This window comes from Octopus bimaculoides, chromosome 24, assembly GCF_046866305.1.
Source record: "Octopus bimaculoides isolate indiv1 chromosome 24, ASM4686630v1, whole genome shotgun sequence".
Lineage (NCBI taxonomy): Eukaryota > Metazoa > Mollusca > Cephalopoda > Octopoda > Octopodidae > Octopus > Octopus bimaculoides.
This window is the reverse complement of record NC_142951.1, coordinates 25,335,931-25,348,430: the sequence shown is the minus strand read 5'-3', so window position 1 is coordinate 25,348,430 and position 12,500 is coordinate 25,335,931. Positions and strand designations below refer to the sequence as shown.

The 12,500-nt window shown below is 37.3% G+C and overlaps 1 protein-coding gene across 3 annotated transcripts in view; it reads left to right on the top strand.

The window, feature by feature from the left end:
- LOC106881396 (uncharacterized) overlaps nucleotides 1-12,500 on the top strand; it is a 139,881-nt gene that overhangs the window by 79,587 nt on the left and 47,794 nt on the right. For all 3 annotated transcript variants that reach the window (XM_089340781.1, XM_089340782.1, XM_089340780.1), the window contains 2 exons: nucleotides 1,268-1,392; nucleotides 5,439-5,998. In XM_089340781.1, the coding sequence (XP_089196907.1) occupies nucleotides 1,268-1,392; nucleotides 5,439-5,998 (685 nt within the window). The remainder of the gene's footprint in view (nucleotides 1-1,267; nucleotides 1,393-5,438; nucleotides 5,999-12,500) is intronic.

The following is a 12,500-nucleotide window of genomic DNA, read 5'->3' as shown; positions in this document are numbered from 1 at the left end:
AAAAGAGACCGATAGAATAAGTACTAGGCTGACAAAGAATAAGTCCTGGGATCGATTTGTTCGTTTGTGTGTACGCGCGCGCGCGCGTGTTTTTGTGTGTAATATATATGTTGTGTGTATATCTATATCTATATGTATAGATAGATATAAAGTAGTGTACACTTAAACACAAGAGAAGCGATCTTTAACAGGCAGCTTTACACGCTAGAAGAAGCAGTGAAAACGACAAAAACCACATTTAAGAGCAATTTCGAAGGGAATGAAAAATATAAACTTTTACCTTGTTATTTTATAGAGATAGATAGATAGATAGATAGATAGATAGATAGATAGATAGATAGATAGATAGATAGATAGATAGACAGACAGACAGATAGAAAGATAGATAGATAGATAGATAGATAGATAGATAGATAGATAGATAGATAGATAGATAGATAGATAGATAGATATTTATTTATCTGCGTACTTGTATGTATATTAAGATATATGTGCATGTATTGGCATGTGTGAGCATCGTGACATGCGTTAAAACAGACAGACAGACAGACAGACAGAGTGGATGAGTGAGTGAGTGAGTGAGTGAGTGAGTGAGTAAGTGAGTGAGTGAGTGAGCAAGTGAGAACATGAAAAACAGGGAAGCAAATCGAGGGACAAGATGATTGCATCAACAATTAATAAAGGTATTGGTCTGAGGTTTGAATGTCTGTTATTTATGTGTATTTCAGTTGATCACAAAAAAAAATGTCTCTATGAAGAACTGTATGTGAAAATTGATTCAGTAAATAATTCCAGCTTTGTTTGTCCATCTGTCTGTCTGTCTGCCTCTCTCTCTTTCTCTCCTTCTCTCCCAACCTCTAGCTTTCTCTTACCCGCTCTTCCTGTGAAGAAATATTTTTTGATCAAGAATTACGTTTTGTTCTTTTATGTGGCTCTAAAGGTCAAATCATAATAAAAGTTCACTATATTAATTCGCTCTTTCATGTAGAACAAGAGTGAGAGAGAGAAATGCAAAGGAGAAAACAGTAAATTGTCCCATTCTCAAGCAAGAGAACGCATCGATGATCTGTCAAATGTTAATGCAATTCCGACATGACCTTCACCAACTTGAAGCAATCATAAGATCACGAATTCCTTGTACGCTAAACCAGAACCTTTATTGAGTATTCAGAATTTCTCTTCTTGACATATTTTTAATTATTTGTGACCAACTTAAACATGACTTGATATAAATTCCATCTCATAATGATTTACCATTTTATTATAGAATGAGGAAACGACTAACAAAACTACTACACACGCATGCGGCCCTCATCATGCTCTCATTTCTTGTTGTCATGGACGCCACATGTGTGATCGGACAACTTCTGGCAGACATATTTATCGTAAAAGGTACTGTTTGATCAAAATTTATTTATATCGTTACACAATCACTTTACTACTAACCTACAATCTGTTATTAAGGCTACAAAACTACAAATAGCAATTTCATACATTTTACTCTTTATTCGTCTCATTGCTACCATATTTTATTTAATGTGATTACATGACTAATTTCTTCACTCAATGGCCGAACAAAATATCGTTTTCCTTATGTTTTATTACTTGAAATGAAAGTGAAAAGGAACCAGTGAAAGACACCAAGCCAAAAAATTGTTCAATTATTGAATATTTGGAGAAGGCTTAAGACTATTCTCGACAAATATTATGGAAACGCTAGTCACTCTTTGACGTTTTTATGGTTCTTTTTCGACTGAATAATTGCAGAACGGAACATAATCTTTAAATCGAATAGCGATTGACTTTCTTCCCTTTTTATAGTTTTCACTAAAAAACATAAATAGTTATAACACTGATTACTGAGTCGAGTAATAATACTGAATATGACGAGGAAATTTATACATACATACATACATACATACATACATACATACATACATACATACATACATACATACATACATACATACATATGCACACTGATGCACACACATGCGCACAAACAAAAGCAGCTCTGATAATGAACAGAGTCAAAGACTATTCAAAAGGTTGCCAGACGCAACGAAAATATTTTAGAAAAATAAATAAGCAAATGAGTGGAAATCGAACTGGGGAGTGTGTTAAATAATAAGGCACTAAAAGAGAATGACTCTCTCCAGGTACAACAAAATAGGCTTCAACACACGAATTCACATAAAGAATCTTGCAAAGAATCTTGTCATTCTATCAACGAATGGACGCTGGTTGCTCTCGTTCATACTTTACGTTTAAATATCTGAAATTTTTAATTTTTAATCACCTCTTGTTTTGAACTTGACAAGGACAGACGTACTATTGAAATATCGTTCAACGAATAAAATATCTATACAATCGAATCGCGCTCTTCGTCCTGACTATTTACCTTCGTGAAGAGCTACGTCAATCCTTTTTAAAATATTATAATAATAATAATAATAATAATAATAATAATAATAATAATAATAATAATAATAATAATAATAATAATAATAATAATAAAAGAGTCAAAATTAAAAGAAGAGTGCTATTGTCATCTAGTGGACGATATTTTGACATCTTGTGTGTCTTCAACAGGTTCAAAAAATAATTTTGTCAATCTACTTCATTTTGGTTGATATATGGGATTTGATTAATATATATATCTTCTGGAAGAGTTACTTCAATCCTATATATATTAACCAAAATGAAGTAGATTGACAAAATTATTTTTTTAACCTGTTGAAGACACACAAGATGTCAAAATATCGTCCACTAGATGACAATGACACTCTTCTTTTAATATTGACTCTATATCTTCTGGAGGAGTTACCTCAATCTTATATATATTAAACGCAGAAGTGGCTGTGTGGTAAGTAGCTTGCTTACCAACCACATGGTTCCGGGTTCAGTCCCACTGCGTGGCACTTTGGGCAAGTATCTTCTACTAGAGCCTCGGGCCGACCAATGCCTTGTGAGTGGATTTGGTAGACGGAAACTGAAAGAAGCCTGTCGTATATATGTATATATATATATATATATATATATGTATGTGTGTGTATATGTCTGTGTGTCTGTGTGTGTATATGTCTGTGTGTCTGTGTTTGTACCCCCAACATCGCTTGACAACCGATGCTGGTGTGTTTAGGTCTCCGTAACTTAGCGGTTCGGCAAAAGAGACCGATAGAATAAGTACTAGGCTTCCAAAGAATAAGTACTGGAGTCGATTTGCTCGACTAAAGGCGGTGCTCCAGCATGGCCGCAGTCAAATGACTGAAACAAGCAAAAGAGTAAAGAGTATATTAACCAAAATGAAGTAGACTGACAAAATTATTTTTTGAACCTGTTGAAGACACACAAGATGTCGAAATACGCCCCCTGCATCTATGTACTAAACCCACACAGTCCTTTCGCGCGTCCAAAATACTATTTCAGTCCCCGACTAGTGCGGGACGTTCCCAGGAATGTTTCTAGACGCCTGAAGAAATCTGGCCTCCCAGATTGCCCTTACTTTGAGACCTAAGGGTTTTCGGAATAACACTGCTGCACCGCCGTCCACTTCCGCCAGACCACAAGATGAAAATACCTCGTAGTCTTCGAAAATGGTTGCAAGAACATGTTTCCCGGAAATTCTCGTCTTATTAAGTGCTGCCACATCTAAATTTAGGGAGCTGAGATCATTGAGCAGGTGACCCTGCTTTCAAGCCGAACCCAGGCCCCGAACATTTATACAGCCAACTCTAAATGTAGCCATTTAACTTAGGCGAAAGAAAATGGAATTATGTACCTTGGTATTCAGGGGGACTGTTGACACAGTTTTCTTGTGTCTGTGTTTGTCCCCGACCATCACTTGACAACCGATGATAGTGTGTTTACGTCATTGCAACGTAGCGGTTAGAATAAGTACTAGGCTTACAAAGAATAAGTCCTGGAGTCGATTTGCTCGACTAAAGGCGGTGCTCCAGCATGGCCGCAGTCAAATGACTGAAACAAATAAAAGAATAATAAAAGAAGAAATGAATATATATATATATATATATATATATATATATATATATATATATAAACACGCACACACACATTCGTAGATAGATAGATAGATAGATAGACAGACAGGCATGTAGGCAGGCAAGTGGGTAGACAGTCAGACAGATGGGTGTGTATGATTGTGTAATGGAATTTTAATAAAAATTACATCGCAATAGATTCATTATAATCATTAAAAATACACGTGTGCGCTGTTATATTTACTTTATCATTATTTTATAAGAGTAATTATTTTTTGGCTGGCATCAAAAATGATAGAATAGTTAACGCATCAGTGGACACTCCTCGCCTTATTTGGTTCAGCAATTAATATTTTGAGTTCAAATCAAGCCGAGGTCAACTTTGTCTTTTGATTTTTGTGGACCTGATAAAATAATGTACCAGTTTAATACTAACATCGATGTTATCGTCAAGCTCCGTCACTCAAACATGCTGGCATTGTGCCCAAATTAAAACAAGTATTAAGTATCAGTAATTTCCATCGTACATTTATTATTTAATCACAGGCGTGGCTGTGTCAACTGCATGGTTCCGGGTTCAGTCCCACTGCGTGGCACCTTGGGCAAGTGTCTTCTACTATAGCCTAGGGCCGACCAAAGCCTTGTGAGTGAATTTGGTAGACGGAAATCGAAGGAAGCCTGTCGTTTATATAAATGTGTGTGTGTGTGTGGTGTGTGTGTGTGTGTCTTCGTATCTGCGTTTGTCCTCACCCACACCGCTTGACAACTGGTATTGGTTTGTTTACATCCCCGAAGCTCAGCGGTTCGGCAAAAATAAACCGATATAACAAGTACTAGGCTTAAAGAAAAACATATAAGTACTAGGATCGATTCATTCTACCAAAAATACTTCAAGACGGTGCCCCAGTATGGCCGCAGCCTAATGACTGAAACAGATAAAAGAAAAGATAAAATATAGGATTGTGATGGCTACAGTAACACTATGTGTTATATTTAAACAATTATATACACTTTATTATATACATTCTATATGATATATGCTTTGTACAATATCCAGTTTTGTTTATAAGTCTGACAATAGAAGATGGCTTAACTGTTAATGTCGGCTAGCATTCTGAAACAAAATATAACTTAAAAGATAAAATATGTTGGGTTACCTTGATAAAGAGATTTTGTAACATGATTAAGCACGACCTGAGAATGTGTGTACAACGTAGTTTTAATGGCGTATACACATGAATTGAAAATGAATTATGCAATATAACTTTAATAGGAGTAACCAGCTCTTATTTCATTCAATATATTTATTTGTAATATTTCACTTGTTTTAGCTATCCAACAAATAGCTTCTTATAACCAACATTATACAAATATTTTATAGTTTTGCATAAGAATAGAGTTTTAACAAGAATTCCTTTCATTGGTCTATATTTTCAGAGAAACTAGACAGAACTGAAACAGAAAAACACGACCTTGCCGAAGTTCTACAAACGATGTTCCCACATTTCTTTAATGCTACAGACAATTTAACTTTGGACCAGGTTTTGGGACATCTGAAAAATACACTGGAAATAAACGATGTAAGGAATAGTTCTCACTACTCGCAGAAGACTCCAGATTCTAACGGTAGTGATGCGACACATTCTCCTACTTTAATTATGGGTATACCTCATCACAACATCAATGCCACTGTTTTGAAAGAGAAACAAGAACTGCTCTTGGACATGTGGAAACAGCTTTCGAAATCTTTAAAAGACCATGAGAATATTCTAAAACTTATCAAAACTTCTCAAATTATGCTCCGGAGATTTTCTCCTTCGAGTAATCAATCGATCATCAAAGATAAATCGAAAAAATATTCATCGAATCATTTCTCTAGACAAAGTGGAGGGTCGGAAGAAGTAGACACCCTCGAAGAGGAACACAATGTACTTTTTGAGGTGACTCATGTATTTCATCTGACCAGTATAACTATATTATCTATCCTGCTATTTGAGGTAAGTCCACTAACAATCAGCATTTGTGAATTCAGTTCATAAATTCGCATTTTTTACGAGATTTTTGCTTTTTATCGAATTTAATATTTCTGAATACACTTCGACCATGTGCTAGCACGGCTATCTGATGAAGAATTTCGCTTCTCGAGTATGTCCTTCAGATTCAGTCCCAGTGCACGGCACCTCGGGTGTCTTATACTATAGTTCTGAGCCGACTAATGCAAAAGACCGACATATGTATACATAGCAAGGCAGTGCTCTAGCATGACCGTAGTTTAGTGACTGGAACCAGTCAAAGAATCGGAGAATATGCAATATTTTGCTGTAGCTTGTTTAGCCTTTGTCTAAATCTGGTCTTGCAGATGTGCTCTAACTTTCTTTTATCTTTTACTTATTTCCTTCGTTGGAATGTGGCCTTACTGGGACAACGTTTTGAAGGGCTTAGTCGAGCAAATCGAGCCTAGTGCTTAACTCTTGTGTCTGGTACTTATTCTGTCAGTTTCTTTCGCAGAACCGCTAAAATACAAGAACGTAAACAAGCCAACACAGTTTGTCAAGTGACGGTGAAGATAAACACAAATGCAAAGACACACATCCATATACATTCATATATACCATTGGCTTCCACACAGTTTCCCTGTGCCAAATTCGCTCACAAGGCATTCGTCAACCCGGAGCTATAGTAAATGACATTTGCACAAGGTGCCGTGCATTGGAGCTGAAGCAACCACAGGGTTGCAAAGTGAGCCTATTAATAACCATGCCTACGCCTCATGCATTATTTTTTTTCTCAGCCTGGTGATAATTTCCTAATTGTGATTGAGATCGTTTTTATCCTATGATAACATCCTTTGTCTGCAATATTGTGACATCCTCAAGCAGTGTACATAACTTAGATGACTTAGGTGTTTCGTCCAAAGATTGGCCCAGGCCATGACTAACATAATAGCACCACCTGATAGGATCTGTTAAGTCATTTTAAAGTCAAGTTTGAGGTACGGTATCATGGTCCATTCAAGTAGGGAGCTGTTGTTGACAGGTGTATCCAGGTACAGATGGTTTATCTGGTATCCTTTGAAGAAATTTGTTCAGGTTTTGTTTGAAAGTGATGGGATCTTTTTCGTTCTTTTTTATTTGTCTTGTGATAATATTAAATAGAGCAGGGCCTGTTGAGGAAAAGAAATTGTTGCAATGAATTTGCGTTGTGAGCCTGAATTGTGTAAGGGACGTATGGCACGTGACCCTAACACAAATTCTGTTTGATTCCAATTGTTTTGAAATTGGAACTTGGAAACATTCTGTCAATTCTCTGAGAATTTTCGAATTTTACAATTGGGGAATCAGTTAATTTGTTTAAGGAGTTTAATGAGTTAGTTTATTATAAAATATGTGTGAGGTTAAACGCAAGGTTAAATGGAGAGAAAGTAAAACGAGCACCAGACTGAATCTAGATTATTGTACATGGATTCTGAATGAGTGCTGTACCTTTTCTTTTCATTCTTGCAATGCCTCGGTATTGTCGGAATCCCTGAAAGATGAACTCAACCAAGGTGACTTGGTCGACTTGACACACAACGTAAAGATAATTCTGTTGCCCCAGCGACGTATTCATACTTGCAGAAGGCTATTATTTCATTTTAAATCAAGGCGGCGCGCTGGCAGAAACGTTAGCACGCCGGGCGAAATGCTTAGTGGTATTTCGTCAGCCGCTACGTTCTGAATTCAAATTTCGCCAAGGTCGACTTTGCCTTTCATCTTTTCGGGGTCGATAAAATAAATGCCAGTTGAACACTTGGGTTGATGTAATCGACTCATCATTCCCTCCCCCAAAGTTGCTGCCCCTGTGGAAAAATTTGAAACCGTTATTTCATTTCAGATTGATTTCATATGTTGACTCACGACCGAGTATTCATTTATTAATATGAGGCAAATGTATAAGGCGATGAGGAAAAGTTTTAGCGGCATTTCGTCCAACCTTACGTTCTGAGTTCAAATTCCGCCGGGGTCGACTTTGCCTTTCACCCTTTCCGAGTCGATAAAATAAAGTACCAGTAGAACACTGGGGTCGATATAATCGACTCATTCCCTCTCCCGAAATCGCTGGCCTTGTGACAAAATTTGAAACCTTTACGAGAATAGATATCTAACTCTCATATCTTTCCACGATAACTTCAAACAGAAATCGACACTGTACCGTCCCTTACTCCCCTGGAAACTGACACAAGATCATGGCCTTACTTTACCGGAACTTCACTTTGCCACTCTGAAATATTAAAATAGAACTTATGAACAATCTTGCCTGTTCTTGTTGTTTTGATCAACAATTACAAATGTTGCAATAATTTATTTCTCCTGTTAACACATTAAAACTTATATTTAATATTTGCAATATCCGGTTATTTAATATAGTTTCTGAAGCTTTGCAGACAGAATAAAGATACCGAAACGTTTTTAGGACACAACAATGCTGCTAAAATATGACATTGTGAGATAATGTATATAAATTAGTTGATAAAATTGGAGAATTGCCCCCAAAATTGTTCACTTCTATTGCCAAATTATAACAGTTGTTATTAAAATAGAGTTTTTTATTCTTCCAACAACTTGTCTATATATGTTTTTACGCTTGAAATCTTTTTCTGCTATTCACTCACTCTGTTATTATTGCTTTTGCTATTGTTGTTGTTGCTGCTGTTGTTATTGTTATGATTGTCATCACCGTCGTCATCATCATCGTTGTTGTTGTTGCTGTTATTGTTGTACTTTACAATTATTATTCTCCTTTCTCCTCGTACATTTTCTCCTCTCCCGTCGTCTTCTTACAATATACAATATAATAGGATTAAATTTAAGAAAAAATACTCAAAAGATTTCCGAGGCAGAAAACAAAAAAAAATACGAATATAATGACGGAATATCAATCAGTTTCCATCAACCAACGAAATTTCAAAGATGACAAAAGTGGTGCACAAACAGAAATATCAGTAAAATGTCCAGAAGTCAGCCTTACTCAACGGAAAAGGGGGCAGTAATACTGGTCATCAGTATGTAGGACGGCAGTTTTTCTTATGTCATGACAAAAGAAGAAAATTCTATCAAAAGAAACGGAAAGAAACCATAATTTTTAACAACGAGTTACAAAAGATATTGTAATAAGGAACAACCGTAAAAAATGGAGAGGAAGACTACCATAGTCTTTAGCTAAGAGAAACAAACATCAATTTCAGTTTATAGTGGAAAGAAACCAAATTTAACCCGAGTAGCAATAAGAGAAATTGTTGTTATTGGCACTCCGTCGCTTACGATGTCGAGGGTTCCAGTTGATCCGATCAACGGAACAGCCTGCTCGTGACATTAACGTGCAAGTGGCTGAGCACTCCACAGACACGTGCACCCTTAACGTAGTTCTCGGGGATATTCAGCGTGACAAGGCTGACCCTTTGAATTACAGGCACAACAGAAACAGGAAGTAAGAGTGTGAGAAAGGTGTGGTGAAAGAGTACAGCAGGGTTCGCCACCATCCCCTGCCGGAGCCTCATGGAGCTTTTTAGGTATTTTCGCTCAATAAACACTCACAACGCCCGGTCTGGGAATCGAAACCGCGATCCTATGACCGCGAGTCCGCTGCCCTAACCACTGCGCCATTGCGCCTCCACAATAAGAGAAATATCTGTTATATATTGTACAGTATCTTATAACTGTGTTGAGTCAAAGTTATAAAAACTGATTAAAAAATTTGGATCTTTTTTAAAACGGGGGCCACATTTTTCATTAGCGAAACACTTTGAAACTTGGAACACTGGTAGAATGTGTCATATAAAACATCTTTTTCTCTTAGTCTTCTTAAAAAAAAAAGAAATCCATAAATTATTCCATGTTAAAGTTGTCGTATTTCTGTAATTTCAACCAATCACTGACGTCCATTCAGCCGATATACATTAAGTGCCGACTACATAAACAAACGATTCTGAAACAATTAACCCTAACCCTAACCCTAACCCTAACCCTAACCCTAACCCTAACCCTAACCCTAGGGTTAGGGTTAGGGTTAGGCTTAGGGTTAAAGCAAATTTAAAATGAAAAATGCAAATAAAACGAAGAATCGTTTGTTTATTTATTCGGCACTTAATGTATATCGGCTGAATGGACGTCAGTGATTGGTTGAAATTATCGAAATAAGACAATTTTTTACATGAAATAAATTCGAATACAAAAATATTTTTCTGTTCTATAACACAAAATAGATAAGTATACGAAGTTTGAAAGTCTTTCGGTACCAAAAACACTACGTAAAACATTAATGAAAAATGTGGCCCCCGTTTTAAAAAAGATCCAAAAATTTTTTTTCAAGCACATTTAATATTATCTAAGGTTATAATGCGGTGAGATGGCAGAATCGTTTGCACGCCAGGCAAAATACTTGGCGGCATTTCGTCTGTTTTTACGTTCTGGGGTCAGATGCTGCCGGGGTCGACTTTGCCTTTCATCCTTTCGAGATCGATAAAATAAGTACCAGTTGATACCAGTTGAGCACTGGGATCGATTTAATCGACTTCGTCCCTCCCCGAAACTTGCTGACATTGTGCCAATATTTAAAACCAATATTATCTAAAGCTGTGAAGGCGACAAGCTGGCAGAATCGTTAGCACGCCGGACAAAATGCTTAGAAGCAAATTAATCCGAAGTCGATTTTGCCTTTCATCCTTTCGAATTCGATAAAATAAGTGCCAGTTGACTACTGGGGTCGATGTAATCAACTTACCCTACACACACACTTCACCGGACTTGCTGGACTTGTGCCAAAATTTGAAACGAATATTATCTAAAGCTATATACCGTAAATCCTCGAGTATAGTCCGATCGAATGACGATGGTGACGTTCTGTCTATTAAACCACCGAGCAGATGTCGCTGTACATTGTGCTGTCCAGTCGCATAAGTCGAAAATGAAATTGGCTGCAGTAAGTACAGCCTCCGAATACTAGCGGCCGATCTTATCGAAAACTTTCGATTAGTCTAAGTTGATCAGTGTTCCACCCAAAGTATGTTCCTTACCTCCTCTACGATGCATTTCATGAGGTGGCAGTTTTTTTTTTTTCAAATAGACCTGTTTAGGATGGCACATTTTTGCGTATCACCAATCAAACCACCTGCGACAAGTACCAGCCTCCTGCTTACACTTTGGACAGACTTTTGAATTCTGAACCGAAAATTATCCAACTTTGATCCTTTTTCAGTTGCGCTGCCGCTCCTCGACTCTCAGAACTGGTGATTCTACGGTTCTTACCTCCAGTTGCGATAGATATCTGCTAAAAGCCCTGATGTCGCCGCTCGTAACGCGGAGGAGAGAAAACTCTATAAATACAGAGGCCTGACCGGACGCTATCAGTGTGTGCCGGTCGCTGTCGAGACGACAGATGTTCTACGACTCCATATTACTGATTTCTTTCACAAAATAAGGATATCAGTGGCCCGTCGGAGAAATGAGCCCCGCATGGTGGAGTGGCTGCTGCAACGAGTGTTACTGGCTATTTTCCGCTGCAACACCATCACAGTCTTTACTGCGGGATGCCGCTAAGCACAGCATTTGTTCTAGAGTATGTGGCCCATCGCACCCTCCCCCTCTATTTTCTGTTGCTTTACCCACTTTTATTTTCGTTTCTTTCCTTTTTCCTTTCTTTTTTTCCTATTTCCTTGTTTTACTTCGTCGATTAATATCATAAAAAATTTGTTGGTGCTGTTACTGACTTTGCTAAATTTAATCCAGAAATTGTAATGATCTACAAATATGCTTTCGAAACAGAGCAACTCGTTAAGACGTCCGAATTGCTTCATTTCAGCAATAAACATTATAAGTAATTGTAATTATTTTTAATATTTATAGCGCAGACAGAGTAGGGTGCTGAGCTGGCAGAATTGTTAGCACGCCAGGCAGAATGCTTAGAGGCATTTTGTCAACCTTTATGCTCCGAGTTCAAATTCCGCCGAGGTCGACTTTCATTTCTTTTGGGGTCGATAAAATAAGTCCTAGCTGAGTACGGGAGTCGATGTAATCGACTTAACCCCTTCTCTGAATTTGCTGACCTTGTGCCAATATTTATAGAGAGAGCGTGAGGTTTATATTGACACCAGCTCTTGACCGATGATGAAAGACAAAGTTAATGTCGGTTGTATTTGAACCCAGAACGTAAAGAACCAATCGTTTTGAGTTCAAAATTCACCGAAATCGACTTTGAGATTAGTGAAATAAAGTACCAACTTTTTGTAGTACCATTTTTTTTTTTGTGAAATAAAGTACCGTCTTTTTGAGATTGGTGAAATAAAGTACCAACCAAGTAGTAAAGTACTAGCCATTTCCCTTACCTAAATTTCAGGTTTTGGACATTTGTTAGAAACAATAAGTTGTTCTTTTATTTAGCCATTGAGAGCAACTATACGTCATCCCACATGCATACAAAATACGTAATCTTAAGACCAGGAGATTTATATAACCTGTGCAGTAG